Genomic DNA, 17,436 nt, shown 5'->3' on the forward strand with positions numbered 1-17,436 from the left:
CCTTTGCAGCGTGAGGTGCTGGCGTATTGGCAGAGTGGTGATCCATGCTTTCCAGAAAGCTTTTGACTGCTCTTCTTTTTTCATTTCTATCTGGGGTTGGAAGGAAATCTGAAGACTAATGCTTGGAAAAAGCCAAGCATTTCAGACCAGATGTTTTGTTTAGTGTGCTCATTTTGGAGATAACCACGTACTGGAATATGGGTGTCGACGTGGATTCTTGTCCACCTTAAGCAGACATGGATTCTTGCCCATCGTAAGCAGACATGTAAAGCAGGGTCAAAACCTCCTCATTCAGAGACTGTGGATATGATATCTGTAGTGTGGAGATGTGGCTGGGTAAGTCTAGAAGAGTAGCTCAAAGAATCACAGAACTGAGACACTTCAAAAGCAGGAAGCTTCATTTACGATGCAGTCCTAAAGCTGGAGTCCCACGCTGCAACTTCAGGAAGGGAAATGAGCTGAAGAGTCTTCCTGTTGTTAATGAGGCTGTTACTGATTGCAACTGCTAGCATGGGTTAGGGACAATGGAAAGTGCCCCTTAGGCAGCATTCAGAGGAAAATTCAAACCTTGTGTTGTGTTTTAGGCAGGAACAGATGGCTTTCCCAATGGAGACGAGCAGTTTACCGAAGAAAACTGCCCATCTGGGATTCGAGATTATCTTGCTGCAGAGAAACAGAAGGAGCTGTCAGTTTTGCTGCTGGAACTGAAAGAAGCTCATGAGGAGATTGCATTTCTGAAAGGACAGCTCAGGGACCCAAACATCCAAACTTCTGCAGTTAACCAGTCAGGAGGAGAAGGGAACCAGCTGGAAGAGAATTCCCAGGCATGGCTTCTGGGGAGGGAAGAGCAGAAGGCTTCAGGTACCCAAAACGAGCTGGACAATAGCTCGTTACGGAGAGAGGCAGAAATACAGCAAATTAATGCGCTTCAGGAAAACAAAACTGGTCTTCAAGACGTACCACAGGAGACCTCTGTTCATGGCACAGGGGGGGTAATGGGGGCAACGCAGGAAAGCTCTGCAGCAGTTCCAGAGCCTGGCACCTTTCCATCTCAAGAGCTGATAAATCTGCAGAACCAAATTACAGAACTGCAAATGACTCTGCAGAAATCGGAAGAATCCCATCGGAAAGATCTGGGAGAAAGAGATGCAGAAATAAACAGACTAAACCAGCTGGCTGAAGAATACAGAAAAAAGGTGGAGGATTCTGACAGCGCATTCTGTGCTTTGGCAGAAGAAAGAGATCAGCTCTTGTGTCAGGTGAAGGACCTTTCTACCACGACAGAACTGCAGGAGCAGGTGAAGCAGCTGGAGGAAGATCTAGCTCTTTCAGAAAAGCAGAGGCTGTCAGACAGTCAGAGCAGTCTTCTGAAGGAGCAAATCCAAAGCCTTAAAAATGAATTTAAATCCAAAGAAGTAAAAATCGAAGCTTTACAGAAAGACTTAGATGAAGCACAACTTCAGCTTTCTGATCAGGACATGCAACTGAAAGACATGCGAAGCCAGATCCAGAAAAAGGAATGCGAAGCACTTGATCTGGAACAACTTCTGAGGGAATACAGGGCTGAGATGGAAGAGCTCTCCCAAAGCTTGGCTTCCAAAGGCCACGAAGCAGCAGGCCTGGAGCAGCTTGTCGCTGAACGCAGCAGGTGTATAGAGAGCCTGCAGCAAACCTTGCTGGAGAAGGAACGGCAGATGACAGAGATCAGCGTCAGCATGTCTGAAAAAATGGTACTGCTGAATGAAGAGAAGTTTTCTCTTGAAACTGAGCTGAAAAGTCTCAAAGAACAAACAAGTCTCTGGTTAAAAGCCCAGGAGGGAAAAGACCAAAACGCAGAAGTGAAAGATGCATATCTGAGCTGTGAACTGTCTGAGCAGCGGTATGAGACAGAAGTAGAACACAAGGAAGGTGAGGTGTCAGGAAGTGAACTTGAAATTCTGAAATGTGAAAATGAGCAAGTAAAGAGAAAGCTGCAGGCAGCACTTGTCAACAGGAAGGAACTCCTGAGGAAGGTTAGCAAGTTGGAGAATGAGTTAGCACTGAAAAGGGAGTGTGAGTCTGAGGCATCAGGGGCTCGAGAAGCTGAAGGGGAAGAAAATACAACATGTGGGGTAAGCCAAGGAGTGCATCTTGAGAGCTCAGCCAGGGAGGAGCATCTGATCCAGCTGCTTTCTGAAAAGGAATCTGAGCTGCTGAGTATTCGGAAGGAGCTGCTGGATAAGGACACTACTGAAGCGCAGTTACAGGCGGTGATTGAGGAAATGAAGCAAAGCTCGCAAGGTAAGACAAACGTCGATTCATTTAAGGGTGAAAGCATGGAAAGTCAGACAATCGCTGATAAACTAACCAATAAAGGCCTAAAAGATGATGAAGAAAACAAAGAAAACAGTGCAGCAGCTACAAATCTTGAAGAGAACCAGGTGCCTGCTCTGAAAGAGAGGGTTTCAACTCTTGAGCAAGAAAAAGAGCAACTTCAGAAAAAGCTTCAGGAAGCCGTGGTATCTCGCAAAGACACTATAAAGAAGGCTCAGGAAAAAGACAGGCATCACAGAGAGCAGCTGAAACAGCAGAAAGATGATTACAACATCCTGCAAGAACAGTTTGATATGCAGAAGAGGGAGAACGAAAGCATCCAAGCTCAGCTCAGACAACTCCAGGAACAGAGAGGAACAACAAAGAGTGCTCCTGGAAATCACTGCTCTTTGGATTCTTCGTGCTTGGAAGCAGAGGATTCTACAAACAGCAAACTTGTGCAAGTCACAGATGTTTCTGGAGAGGAGTTTAAAGCAGAACTTGAAAAATTGCAGATAGAGAAGGAGGAGTTGGAACGTAAGGTCAGCTGTATGGAAGGGGAACTAGCTTGCAAATCAGAACTCGTCTCTAATTTGCAAGAGCGCATAGCGCAGTTGTTGCCAGAGTCAGAAGGGCGGACTAGAACCTCTGACCAGGCTGAAGCTGAGGCTGCAGGACTTCAGGGAGAACTAGAGGAAGGTCGAGTGGAAGTTTCTAGAGAAGACCGTTTGGAAGAACTGAGAACACTCATGCATCGAAAGGATGAAGAAATTGAATTCCTTGACTTGCAGTTAAGGGAGAAAAGCGAAGCTCTCGCTAGTGCACAGGCACAGCTGCTGGAAAAGGAAAACTCTGTCAAGAGTTTGTGCAGTCAGATTGAAGCTCAAGCTCAGGCACATGAGGAACAGAGCAAGCGACTGCAAACTGAGCTGCTTGAAACTCAGCACAAGCAAGATGATGATGCAGAAGCAGCTAAACAGAGGAATCAAATGCAGAGGAAGTTGCAAGCTGCACTTATCTCTAGAAAAGAGGCATTGAAGGAGAGTAAATCGCTGAAGGAGGAATTGGCAAATGCTAAAACTACCATTGAGAATCTTTGTGCCAAATTGAACGATGTGGAAAGCCAGGTAGATGGCCATGTTAAAGAAACAGGTGCTTTAACAGAAAAATTAGCAAGGCTCACTGAAGAGCGAGAAAAACTGATTGCAGAAGTTAATGAAGTCCTTGGAGAAAATCAGAATCTTGATGGATGCTGTAAAAATCTGAAGCTGACACTAGACAGCGTTCTCCTAGAGAAAGAGAAGCAGGAGAAGGAGATGGAGTCCTTGAAATGCCTGCAAGCTGCTGAGAGCACCGAGTGGCAAGAGAAACACAGTGAGCTTCAGAAAGAGTATGAAACTCTCCTGCAGTCATATGAGAATGTGAGTAATGAGACTGAGCGAATTCAGCGTGTTTTGGAAACTGTGAGGCAGGAAAAGCAGGAGATTTTCATTAAGCTGAGAAGTGCTGAAGCAGAAAAAGAAGAAATAGATAAGCAGCTGCAGGAAGCTGGGCAGGAGATCGATGGAATGAAGGAGAAAATGAGGAAATTTGCAAAATCAAAGCAACAAAAGATCCTGGAACTAGAGGAGGAGAACGAGAAGCTTAGAGTGGAGATGCAGTCCACAGCTGGGGATCTGCACAGGACTGCTGATGTAGCTTTCCTTACAAATGCTAGCCTGAAAGAAGAGCTGGAGAGCTCTCGGAGGGACTGTCAGTCTCTTTCTACTCAACTAGAGGCGGTAATGGTTGAAAAGGAGTCGCTTACTCAAGAGGTCGGAGATCTAAAGCATCGCTTGCAGTTAACAGAATCCAAGCTGGAGGAAAGCAGAGAGCTGTTGGACAAGTACGTTTCTCTGAAGACACCAGAGGAGGAAACAAATCAGGCAGTTGGTGCGCCATCACCAACAGAGGGGACTGAAAATCAAGTGGACTTTAGTTTTAGACCGAAGTCTCCTAATGCAGATCTGGAACAAAAAGCATTTGAAGGTAGTAGCCCACCTGAGGATCTTAATACCTACATAAAGGAGATAGCCGAGCTCAATGAGCGCATCACTGAACTAGAGGAAAATAGGAGGGCTTCAGAGCAACAGCTGGATGATATCCGCAGGTGTGCTGAGATTTTGGAAGGTGAGAAAAGGGCTTTAGAGACCCAAATGGAAGCAAAAGTCCTTGAATTAAATGCTCTCCAGGACACAGTAGCAAAGATGGAAGAAATGGTCCGAAACACCAAGGAGGACCTCATCAGGATGACAGAACTGAAGGATGTTCTAGAGGCCGAGAAGGATGATTTGGAGGAAAGGCTCATGAATCAGCTGGCAGAACTTAACGGGACTATTGGGAATTATCAGCAAGATGCAACAGACTCCCAGATTGAAAATGAACAACTGAAGCACGAGATTCAGAGTTTGCAGAGAACGATACATGAACTGGAGGAGGAGAAACGTCAGATGGCAAAGGAGAAAAGGAAAGCAAGTTCAGAAAACCAGAAGGAATATTTAGAAAAACTAAAACGCACTTGGAGGGAAGACAGTAGCACACATGTGAAGGAGCTGCAGGAGCTGCTGAAGCAGAAGCAGCAGGAGATTAAGCAGCTGCAGAAGGACTGTATTAAAAGCCAGGAGAAGATCAGTAGTTTAGAAAGAACTGTTAAAGCTCTAGAATTCGTCCAGAGTGAGTCTCAGAAAGATTTGGAAGCAGCCAAAGAAACTTTAGCTAAAGCAGCAGAAGACACCAAGAAAGCCCAGGCAGAGCTTGCTCACTGCAGAGTAGTGCTGGATGACACTCAGAGTGAGGCAGCAAGAGTCCTAGCAGAGAGCGTCAAAGTGAAGGAAGAGTTACGGGCAAACAAAGAGAGTACTCTAATTCAAATGAAGAAGAAAGATGAGGACTTTGAGAGAAGACTGGAACGGGAGAAAGACAAGCACTCAAAGGAGATGAAAAATATGGAAGAGAAGCTGGCAGCTTTGCAGAGGGAGAAAGACCATATGGAAACAAGTGTTCGTGATGTTCAGGGCTCCTTGACAGCAAAAGATCGAGAAGCCAAGGAACTGGAAGGCAGCCTGAACAAAACACTGGCCCAGCTTGCGGCCTTCACCAAGAGCATGTCCTCCCTTCAGGATGACAGGGATAGAGTGATAGATGAATCCAGAATGTGGGAGAAGAACTTCACAGAGACAATTCAGAAGAAGGAGGCAGAAATACGCTCGAAAGAGGAAACGTGTGTTATGCTGAAGGAGCAGATGAAGCAGATGACTGCACAGGTGGAAGAACTTCAGGTTCATATATCCAGGTAAAGAAAGTGACGATGATGAAGGTGGTGTCAGTGTATTTCCTTTAGAGTCAGCAGACAGAGGTGAGGAAGCTGTTACTTCTAGAGATGAAGCTTGGTATGTCTGTAGAGCATGGGGATGCGTCATTCCAATTTAATCCCAAATTAGATTTTGAGTGAAAGATGGAGCTGGAGAAACAAAAAAAAAACCAAAACCATTCATCTTGGAATTTCCAAAATGAAAAAAAAAAAGCCAATCTTTCAAGAGGAAGGAGTTCTGTTTTGATCGAAGTTTGATCAAAATGTTGTATTTTGTGAAACGAATACTGACCGCATGAGAACAGTGCCTTTGTTTGTAGCAAATGAAGTCTGAGCCTTGCTGTACAGGGAAATTAATTTCTCCTTTGAAAGACTGAAGGAGTATCTGACAGCAAAAGGGCTCCCGTATCTGCACGTTCTAGAGAGGACAGTTGTCACTGCTAACGTGCCTGTAGCATCATTTAGGTTGGACAAGACCCTTAAGATGATCAGGTTCAATCATCGATATAATACCACCAAGTCCACCTCTGAATCATTTCCCTAAGTGCCACATCCACTTGTTTCTTAAATACCTACCTCCAGGAATGGAGACTCAGTCAGTCCCGTTGGAAGCCTGTTTCATTTCTAATCATTCGAAAATTCACTCAGTGGCTTTTCTCAATTAATATAATAAGCGAAAACCATCGGTGTGGTTTTGGATCCTGAAAGACTTCATTAATTTATGACTGATCTTCCCTTCTTTGTTTTTCAGGCTGGAATGCAATAAGAGAGAGTGGGAATCAGAGTCCAGGAAGCAGATTCAGCAGCATCAAGAGACGTGTGAAATGTTGCAAGCAGAAAAAAAGGAGCTTTTGACTCAGCTGGAAGGGTCTCAGAAACTCTACAGTGAGTCCCAGAATGAACAGCAGAAGCTGGAGTCAGAAATCCAGAGCCTGAAAGACCAGCTTGCTGACTTGCGGAGTTCCTTCACCAGATGTGAACTGGTTAGAGAAGAGTTGGAGAGTATAGTCAAGCAACACGAAAACAGTATCCAGAGTTTTAAATTCAGCTGTGAACAGCTTGAGGCTGATCTGCAGGCTTCCAAGAACCTAACAAATAAGCTGCATGAAGAAACAAGTGCCAAAGATCAGAAGATCATTAGTTTGCTATCTGCCAAGGAAGAAGCAGTTATGGCTGCTCTGTCTGAATTACAGCAGCAACATTCTGAAGACATTGCACTGTTGGAGCGTAGGCTAAGCAAGGAGGAAGAAGATAAAAAGGCTTTGGAAATTGAGAAGAGTAAACTTAACGATAAACTTGACCATCTCACTGAAAAGATGAAAATAATCAGAGAAGGAAGTAAACAGCAGAAGGTGCAGCTGGACTCCTTCACCAAGTCCATGTCATCTTTGCAAGATGACAGAGACCGTATACTGAGAGAGTACAAACAGCTGGAGGAACGCCACCTTGTTATCATTTTGGAGAAAGACCAGGTAATCCAAGAGGCTGCTGCTGAGAACAATAAGCTGAAGGAAGAAATTAGAATCTTTCATAGCCAGATGGATGACCTAAACTCAGAGAATGCCAAGCTGAGTGCAGACTTGGTGCGGTATAGAGAAGATCTGAACCAAGTGATTTCAATTAAGGATTCCCAACAGAAGCAACTTCTCAAAACTCAGCTTCAGCGAATCCAGACTCTGGAGAAGGAGAAGGCAATCATGGAAACGCAGCTGAAGGAGTCTGAGCGTACTCAGGATGATCTCAGGAAGTGCATGGAAGCCTTAAGAGAGGATAAAGTCAGCATGTCTCAAGAGGTTGAAACCCTTACATCCTCTCTGTCCCAAGCTCAGAGTGAGGTGACGGCATTAAGTGAGGCGAGTCCTGTCGTGAAGTGTCAAGCACAGCTGAAGGCCCAAGAGGAAGAGGCACGAGAGCTGCAGCGAAAACTTGCTCTCTCACAGCAAAGGATAAGTGAACTTGAGGGGGAGCTAGTAAGCGTTCAGAAGGATGCAACCAGGAGGGTGGGAGAGGCTGAGGACAGGCTTAGGAAGGAACTGAAGCACCTGCATCATGATGCTGGGATAATGAGGAATGAAACAGAAACAGCAGAGGAGAGAGTAGCAGAGTTGGCACGGGACCTCATGGAAATGGAACAGAAACTTCTTGCAGTCATGGATGAAAACAAAGATCTCAGAGCCCAAATTCAGTCTTTCGGGAAGTCCATGAGCTCCCTTCAGGACAACTGGGACCAGACCAATGAGGAGCTTCAAGCTTTGAAACAGAAATATTCTGCAGACTTGGGGGAACAGCAGAATGTAGTGGAGAATCTTCAGAAAAAGATACTTCAGTTACAAGAGGAGCAAAATTCCACTGCCCGGGACCGAGACACGTTGAGGTCTGAGATTACGGAAATGCAGAAAGCTGCTGATGAAAGAGGTTTCTTGGCTCAGATCGAGGATCTTAAACAGAAGATCAGAGCCAAAGATGATGAGCTTCTCCGTTTGTCTTCAGAACTGGAAGGCTCTTCCAATCAAGTCAAATCTTTCTCCAAGGCAATGGCAAGCTTGCAGAATGAGAGAGACCGTCTGCTGAGTGAACTGGACAAAGCACGTAAGGTGGAGGAAGCGAAGCAGCAGGCAGAAGGGAGCACTGTCACCACTCCCTCAGAAGTGCTTAGCCTTAAGAAGGCACTGTCCTCCTTGCAGAACGACAGAGACAGATTAGTAAGTCCTTCTTTTCTCTTTCTGCTCTTATTTAAAGCTTTATAGGAGATTAAGTTCTTTAGATCTTAAAATTGAGCGCGTTTAGACATGCTTTCACAGTCATATCAGCATCCTCACAGAACCTTCGAAGGGCTGAGGTTGGAAGGGAGCTCTGAGATCTTCTCTGTCTCGAGGACAACTTCCTGGTCCAGGTAATAGATGGACCAACCCAAGGTGAAGCCCTACTGGACCTGGTCCTCACAAATGTGGAGAAGAGCATTACAGAGGTTAAGATTGGAGGCAGCCTGGGGTGTAGGTGACCATGCCTTGGTGGAGTTTGCGATCTGGAGGAATGTGTGCCTGGCAAAAAGCAGAGCTAGGACCCCGTGCTTCAGGAGAGCAAACTTCTGGCTGCTGAAGAAAATGCTGAGTGGGATCCCCTGGGAAAGGGCATGGGTGCAGAACAGAGCTGGCAGCTCTTTAAGGACATCCTTTTGAGGGCGCAGTGGGTCTCCATCCCCCACCAGAAGTTGAGCAGGGCAGGCAGGCGACCGTAGTGGCTGTGCAAGGACCTGCAGCTTAAACTGAAGGAAAAGAAGGAAACGTGCAGGAAGTGGAAGCAGGGTTGTGTAGCCTGGGAGGAATACAGGGCTGTTGTCTGTGTGTGTAGAGATAGGATTAGGAAAGCCAAGGCACAGATGGAGCTGAGCTTGGTGAGGGATGTGAAAGATAACAAGAAGGGGTTCTACAGCTACATAGGCAGGAGGAGACAGTGCTTGTAAACAGCACTGAACTGAGAGGAACTGCGGAGTCCCCCCAGCATGGAGAGGTCCTGCACAGAGACCTTGAGAAATCAGAGGGCTGGACAATCACCCACCGTGTGAGCAAGAGAAGTTTTGGACAGTGCTCTCAGACACAGTTTGATTTGAGGCAGTGCTGTGTGGAGCCAGGAGTTGGACTCAGTGATCTCTGTGGGTCCCTTCCAAATCGGGATATCCTGTGATACTTCATGATACTGTCCATTGCTTCCCCCCTTTGGCCATCAGCATCTCAACTAGTTCTAGATTTATGTCTCTTCTGCTTTCTTGAACTTACGTGTCTGTGCAGTGCTGCTGATGTTGAGATCGGTCCTTGGTAGAGGGATCTCCCAGTTTGTTCAGTGCTGCCTTGACCCCAGAATCAGTCTTCTATCCTCAGAAACCAATGGTGGGGTAACGACAGCTTTCTAATTCCAGTCAGAGTAGACTGTTGGAAGGACTGTAGTTTCTGACCTCCCTGGTTTGCAGTGAGCACCCCATCCAGGAGCCAGCTCCTTCCATCTCCCTTCACGGCCTCCTCTGCATCGTCAGACCGGTGGTGTAGGCCAGGGCTGCCTTGTTGCTGTGCGTCATGTCTTTATGGGAGGTCTCAAAACCCACTGCTCTCTTCCTCACAGCAGACTTCTTGGGGCTGCCCTTCTGCTCAGCTCCTCTTAGGAGACTGTTGTGATGGGAGTTTCCAGTGTCTTTGTCGTTTGAACGCAGTGCCGTGGTGAAAAACGTTCTCAAATGCTTGTGAATAATAGACACAGCTGCTTGCTCAGTTAACATTGGTAGTGATATTTCCCTTTACTTAAAGGTGAGGGAGCTGAAGAATCTACAGCAGCAGTACATACAAGTCGGGGTAGAATCGGCTGAAAACTCTCGCTTAAAGGCACAAGTGCAGGAGTATCAGCAAGAGGTGGATAAGCAGCGCCGCCGCCAGGAGCAGCTGGAGCAAGAAAGTATTTCCTGCCAGCAGGAGCTTCAGCAGCTGAGGTGAGAGCTGTCATTCTCCTCACCCCCTCAGAGATGGCAGGGGTCGTTTGTTTCAAAGCGTCGTGGGCAGAAAGCAAAGTGCTGGGCACCTCCACCTTACCTGCGTTGCATCTCCTGCCCTCGTCAGAGTGGGCACACGTTTCCTTGTTTCAGCTCTACGCATCAGACTTAGGGTGGGGATTTACAGCCCAACGTAGTGAGGGGAGATGCCCCTGCAAAGTAGTTGAATGGCCTTTTTGGTTTCATTATTTCCTCCGATGGTGGCCAGCATCATGTTTCAGAGAAAGCGTCCTCTATTTCTTGTATTGCAGCTTATTTTTATATAATCATAGCACTCTCCACTCTGAGCTGATAAGGGAATGAACACCCTTTATTATCTGACTGATGTAATTGGATGAGAAATATTCATTTCATGTCATGGTCTGATCCTTTGTCTCACTTGCTTTATGTCTTCTATTAAGAAAGGCTGTAATTTAAGGCTGGTGAGTTGTCATCCTCTCCTGGACTAAACCCACTCAGGCAAACGTGCTGTATTCCAGAAATGGGGGAAAAAATAATTTCAAATTCTTCAGAGATCCCGAAGTAATGAGTGAGAGAATTTTATGTCCTAGGCAGCTCCTACTACACGAGTGAAACCAAGGCCCACATCTTTGTGTTGCGATCTATGCAGTGGCTCTCATGTGCGTGTTTGAATGTGGTAATGCCAATGCTGTGATGAGAAGTGGCACTGACAGCAACTTTCTAGAAAGCAAAAAACTCTTTGTATGCCAAGAACAAAAAAATGTCCAGAATATCAAAAGTGTGAGTCTCAAACAGCCTGCAGCATTGAGCCGGGTGGAGACAACTTCTTTAACCTTGCTTTTAGGGTTCCTGTGCTGAAGTCCTTTTGCTTTAGTTTGTCTTTGATATCCAACTTCTTATCTGGCGCGGGGTGATGGTAGGAAATAGTTGGAGTCCTCCTTGGCTCGTTCTGAGCCGGGTGCCTGGATGTCCTGTGTGGCACTGTTAACCCTTTGGAAATATCCTTTGCACGATGCTTTGCAGGCAAGAGAAAACCACCTGGGAGAAGCAGAACAGCAGCATCAAAGAGCAGTACCTGATGCTCATGGCAGAAAAGGAGCAGCAGCTCGTGCAGGAAATGAGGCCGCCCCTCAGCAAGTCCCAGGCTGTGGAGGAGCAGTACCAGAAGAAGGTTGGTGGAAATGTGCAGATGGTGTACTGTGTGGAAACGGGCCAAATTAGCAGGCTGCGTGCAGGTTTGGAGGTCAGACATCACACGGACTGGCACTGCGTTTTGTCGTGTGCCCAGCAAGGCTTACACCAGCCATGCAACTTGCAGAGCTCTGATGTAACCTTGTGCACTCCTCCCTTTGCTCCTGATGTTTGAGACAGAGAGGAGAAGAGGTGAGGTTTCCTGGGCCACCAGAATTCCTTCTGAGCAGTTTTCTGGAACCTCTCAGCTCTTCTGATCTGTCAGTTTTAGAATTGCTTCTTGCACTGATTTGAATCTGAGATCTTATTTTCTGGTTTAGTCCCTTGTCACATCGTGTTCTGGTTTGTAAGTATTTTACGGGATTGGTATTGCTTTTCATATTGTGTCAGGAATCTACAGCCCTGGCCTGTGCCCAGAGAGGCTGAGGGTTGGAAGCTGAGCGTTCTGCCTCCTCCTTCCACGTGGCAGTTCTCTACAAGTGGAGTGGAGTCTGTTGGGTGCTCTGCTCGGTCTGCTCACCACCTGCGTGTCCAGTGCTAGAGCAAGTCCTGCCAACATCTGTAGTGCTCTAGTGACACACTTTGATGTTGGTGGAGGAGGGGGGGAAATCCCCTCTTCCCCCTTGGACACACGTGCATGTGTGCGAATTAAAACCTAGAACCGAGCACGTGTGATTGTTCCCCCCCCAGCCCCAGGGGAGTGCTGCAGTGTAAACCTGCTGGTCTGTGCTGGGCAGCAGCAATAAGGACATCACTCTGTGGGTTTTCATTGTTGTTTCCTGGTTTTCTTTTCTCTTTCATACACTCTTCTTCCTGTGTGGCAGTCAGGATGACTCCTCAAAGCTATGTGCCAGTTCAGTGATCTTTCCTCACTGTTTGATGTTCCGGATGGCTTTGGGAATATTTCTGTTCATTCGCCGTGTGTTTTGGCTTGCTTGGGCAGACCAAGTTTCGGGTGTAGGAACAACGTAGGGCTTTAGGCTTGGAATGCAAAGTAGAGTGGAAACGAGATCGTTGCGTGTGATGTATTTTTCTTTGTTCTTTCCCTGCCAGATCTCTCCAGAAGCAGTGAGAGGAGACTTTTCCAGCCTGGAAGCAGAGATAAAACATCTGAGAGCTCAGTTAAGCGACAGCCTGAAAGAACTGCACCAAAAAGAGCTCCGAATTCAGCAGCTGAACAGCAAGGTACAGACAGGCTGTGTTTTCTGCTTGCAGAGCTTGGGCTAAGGAATGTGGGTAAGAGGGCGGATGTCAGTGGGGCCCGTGGAGCAGGAGTAGGGCTTTCTGTTCATGTGGACATTCACCAGAGGAACGCAGAATCGGAACTATTGGTTAGAGGGCACCTCTGGAGATGATCCCTTATGTTTTTCTGCTGCTCAGAGCAGCACTGTCAGCAACGTTAAATCGGATCATTCGTGCCCTTGCCTACCGTAGTGGTGGAAACCTCCAAGAGAATACATTTCTGAACCTCTCTGGGTCCTTTTCCTATGCTGCTATTCACTTTCAGTGAAAATGACCTTGTTTTTGTAAGCCACGGATAAGACCCTTATTATGTTTATTGCTGCTGCTGCCACAGAGTTCGACTCCGTCTGCTTTACTGCTCCCTTCGGGGTAATTGCAAACTGCTCTCCACTTCAGCCTTTTCTTTCCCAGGATAAAGCAGCACAGCTCGCAGCTATCACGTGCTCCAGTCTCTCAACTAGCTTTGTAGACTTTCTCTGGACTCTTTCTTATTTCTCTATTCATTGTGAAATGAGGGACCCCAGACTGGTCACCGTAGGCCAGGTGTGGTCTTACTGGAACCAAGCAGAGCAGATAGTAACTTCCCTCTGCCTGCTGGTCTTACTTCTCCTGAGGTAACCCAGGACACAGCATATTCCCCTCTCTTTCTGTCCTGTGTTGGTGTATGGGCTTTCGATCAGGTGCAGAAGTTTGCGCTTCCCTTTACCAAACCAAAGATTTCTGATGGTGCAGGGTTCCTCTAGGTGGGAGTCTGGGGTCTTTTGTCAGCTGCTCCCACAGATTTAATACTGGGAGGGAAGAGGGGAGCAATCCTGTATGTTGTGCTGATGTTTTAGGGCTATCTACATTGGACAGCTTGGCCACAAGCTGCTGTTGGAGATTAACACTGGTCAGCAGACCTTAGAAATGTGCACGGTGGCAACACCTGCAATATCTCAATAGACCTCTTACCCTCAGTTACAAGGAAAACAATTTTGCAGGGAATCATGGAAATGCTTGAGCTCTTTGCTCAGGATTTGTCTTCTCAGCTGTCTCAGGTCTTTGAAGAGAAAAATGCCCTTTCCCTGCAGCTGCGTGGCAGCGGCCGAAGTGTCTGTGAGAGCCACCAGCACTACAGCGAGGTCCTGAGCCGCTGCCTGGTGCTGGAGAAGCAGCTCCAGGAGCTGCAGGCCACAGACAAGAGCATGGTGAGGGTCTCTGTCTACGTGTGGGGGAGGGAAAGACTGCAGGTGGCTCTGCTAAGTGAGCAGCACCGTAGTCGGTTTCTGTCCTTGTCATTCAGTGCCCCTGCTGTGTATTTGTGCCTTCTCTTAGGAGTCATTTGCAACAGATGCTGCTCCAGGAGCACCCCAAGAAAAGAATGAGCCTGGAAGCAGTTACACACCAGAGCTACAGGAGCTGCAGCTGAGGTACTGTGGGACCGGGGGGGTGTTAGTGCTGATGGGGAGGTGCTGGGGTCGGGAGGAGCAGGGTTGGGCTGCTCCGTCAGAGCTCTCAGCGCTTTGGTTCCCCAGCAGCACCTTGCTGAAGTGAAGGAGCTGTCGCACACACTGGTAACTGGTTGTAGTTACCAACATCTCTTTGCACAGGACTTCAAACAGTGGAGAGAAATGTGTGGTAGTGGTTATGATGGACCATCACCAGCCAAACTGGCATCTCTAATTTGCCAAGCCAGCTGTTTAGTAGCTACCCATGTGTATTTAGTAGCATGGTCTCAATGCTTTTAACTTGAGAATGTGTCTGGGATTGAAACCCAGCCTGTGGTTCCCGGTGCCCTTTGTAAACAGCTTTTGGCAGGTAGGGTCATGTACAATCCTTCCTGATGTGATGGAGGAGCTTCATGAGACTGCCGTTCCTCCTGCTTTCCAAAGTGTGAGCAGGAAGAGTTGGGACCTGTTCTCCTGCTCTATCAGTATATAAAACAGAAGCAGAGCAGTCCAGGAGTTAGGCCTTTTTGGCACGTGCTGGCTTATTTCCTGACAGGTTGTCTGAATCAGAACGCTTACATAGCAGCACGAAGCAAGACCTGAGGTATCTGGAGGAGCAGCTGGAGGAGGAACGGGAGCGCCGCGTCGCTGCCGAGGAAGCGCTCTCTGCAATGCAGGATCAGATCAGCAGGTGAGGATGCTGTCCTGAAAGTGGAGATCCTGGCTCCTTGCTGGACTGTGCTGTGTGTGTCCTTCGGTTGTAGACAAAAGCAGAGTGCAGCAATGGAGTAAAAACCGTGGTAGGATGAATTCTGGTGAGGAGTGCCAGGTTTCCCTGTGGAGCAAACTACTGAAAAATATCATTTGTGGACTCAGATTTGGAAGAAGACAAAAAAAAATTTGTTTATATATTTCCTGGGTTTTTGTCTCCTCAGGATTCTCCTGTCTGTCTTGGGTAGAAGTCCTGACTTGAGAAATTGCCATAAACATAAATTTATTGTCCCAAACTATGAACTTTGTGTATAGAGAAACAACTAATTTAGGGTGGGCCTTTTCCCTCTGCCCCTTTCCTTGGCACAGCTTCAGTCTGGACATCCTTCCTCCCCACTCTCCTTGTTCCCAGTCCCCTTCTTTGTGCCTTCCGTTGCACTCAGTCCCTTTGGTAAGGAAAAAAGTTGTGCAGGGGGTTGGGGCCAGGGGTGATCAGAGTCACAGAACCACGGGGGGTGGAAGGGACCTCAGGAGATCACCGAGTCCAACCTCTGCTAAAGCAGTTCCCTACAATAGGTCGCACAGATGGGTGTCCACATGGGCCCTGGACTCTCTCCTGACTGTTGTTTAGCAGCTGTTTAGTATTAGAAAGTCCACGTGCCACCCCCTGAGCCTTCTTCTGTGTCCCCTCCCAAGCTTTCTTCTGTGTGTCCTCCTGCCCCCGGGATCTGCTGCCCTTCCTTTACATAAACATCTGTGCAATGGGTCCCTCTGAAGGCTTGGCATGCAGCGAGGTGCCACGTGTTGCCAGCTCAGCTGGAAGCAGCCAGGGATGGCACAGAGCAGTGCGTGGCCTCCTGGTGCAGGTTCCCCCTGCTGCCCAAACCTTGGTCTTTATGTCACCACGGATCCCCGGTTGCATGAGAGCTGCTGTTCTAGTCAGTAGAGGAAAGGAGGCTGAATGTCAGGATGGGAAGCAGTGAGCCACACTCTAGTGGATTTGGTCACTGAATTTTCCACTGTGGCTACATGTGCTGTGTGCATCTCTGATCAGTTTTAGTGCAGCAGGTTATGTTAATCTCACTATTAGAATCTTCTACATCACTGTCGAGGGGTTTCCTTCTGACACAAGTGCTGTTTCTGATGAAGAAGAATGATCTGGATGGAAAAACTGAAGGTGAAGTTCCCTGGCAGCTGCTGCACAACTCACACAACCTTAACCCCTTCCAGCATTGAAGTCTGTGGTGGTGCCCTCACGTCACATCACCCGATTTCACATCACTGATGCTGACCGTGCTGCTTTCATCCTTTAGCAATATCTTACCAATCTTGAAAGTCTGTCACTGGGAAACAGTTGGCAAGAGCCAGTGCTTCTGGGAGCAGAGCTGGCTTCTAGATTAATTTTGTGGCATTTGAAGAGTTCAGTCCTCTGCCCTGGCAGCTTGCAAGTTACGTGCTATGAAATATCACGGCCAGCCCGTGTGCCTCAGCTAAGTTAGAGGTTGGAATCCCTGCAAAGAAGAAACAGCACCAAGAGAAATCATAGGTTCATAGGTTCATAAGGTTGGAAAGGAGCTACAAGATCATCTAGTCCAACCATCCTCCTATCACCATCCCTACCCAACTACTAAATTAAGTCCTTTAGCACCTCATCTAAACGCTTCTTGAACAGCGCTAGGGATGGTGCCTCACCCACCTCCCTAGGCAGGCCATCCCAGTGCCTGACCATTCTTTTAGAGAAAAAATGTTTCCTCAGGTCTAATCTCAATCTTCCCCAGCGCAACTTGTGGCCATTCCCTCTCGTCCTGTCGTTATTTATCAGGGAGAAGAGGCCCACCCCCTCCTCACCACAACCCCCCTTCAGGAAGTGGTAGAGTGCAATAAGGTCTCCTCTGAGCCTCCTCTTCTCCAGACTGAACAATCCCAGCTCCCTCAGCCGCTCCTCATTGTGCTCCAGACCCCTCACCAGTTTTGTTGCCCTTCTCTGAACACGCTCCAGGGCCTCAATGTCCTTCTTGTAGTGAGGGGCCCAAAACTGAACACAGTACTCGAGGTGCGGCCGTACCAGAGCTGAGTACAGGGGGATGATCACCTCCCTGCTCCTGCTGGCTACACTATTTCTAATACAGGCCAGGATGCCGTTGGCCTTCTTGGCCACCTGGGCACACTGCCGGCTCATGTTGAGCCGAGCATCAACCAACACCCCCAGGTCCTTTTCCTCTCTCCATTCTTCAAGCCGTTCTGCCCCAAGCCTATAGCATTGCATGGGGTTATGGTGGCCAAAGTGCAGCACCCGGCACTTGGTGAAGCTGTGTCTGAGGAGAGCTGCTCGGGTCACCTCGTGGTTCTGCTCAGTGGTGTCATGGCTGTGTGTTTGTTCTGTGTCAGGTTGGAGACGAGTGAGTGGACGTCCTCCCTAAGCACTGGCATCGATATGACTCCGGGTCACGAGCACTCCTTGCTGATTGACTCCATGGATAATAATTGCAGCAAAGTAAGAATTTTCTTTCCCAGCTGCCACTGGTGTGAGCTGAGTGGTGTAGGAAAATGCCAGCTGAGAATTGAGAGCCTGTAGCAATGAGGTTCTTCTCTGGGCATCTTTGGGTAGTGGGTTTGAGTGGCTTTCTGCTCTTGGCTCTGCTTTCTGTGCCAGAAGCCACGTGCTGCTCTCACTGGGACTCTCTTGAGCAGGCTGAATTTCAGAGGCTGCTGAAATGTAGGTGAGC

General features: G+C 47.8%; 1 protein-coding gene across 1 annotated transcript in view; it reads left to right on the plus strand.

Annotated features, from left to right (window-relative positions):
• Positions 1–17,436, plus strand: part of GOLGB1 (golgin B1) — a 32,225-nt gene that overhangs the window by 13,845 nt on the left and 944 nt on the right. Inside the window, exons 11-19 of the mRNA XM_065749217.1 lie at positions 585–5,623; positions 6,393–8,343; positions 9,940–10,118; positions 11,163–11,310; positions 12,384–12,515; positions 13,601–13,759; positions 13,887–13,981; positions 14,556–14,690; positions 17,099–17,204. Coding sequence (XP_065605289.1) covers positions 585–5,623; positions 6,393–8,343; positions 9,940–10,118; positions 11,163–11,310; positions 12,384–12,515; positions 13,601–13,759; positions 13,887–13,981; positions 14,556–14,690; positions 17,099–17,204 — 7,944 coding nt within the window. The remainder of the gene's footprint in view (positions 1–584; positions 5,624–6,392; positions 8,344–9,939; positions 10,119–11,162; positions 11,311–12,383; positions 12,516–13,600; positions 13,760–13,886; positions 13,982–14,555; positions 14,691–17,098; positions 17,205–17,436) is intronic.

The sequence above is a fragment of the Cyrtonyx montezumae genome, unplaced genomic scaffold, assembly GCF_038088225.1.
Source record: "Cyrtonyx montezumae isolate F1298 unplaced genomic scaffold, pur_monq_1.0 scaffold_59, whole genome shotgun sequence".
NCBI lineage: Eukaryota > Metazoa > Chordata > Aves > Galliformes > Odontophoridae > Cyrtonyx > Cyrtonyx montezumae.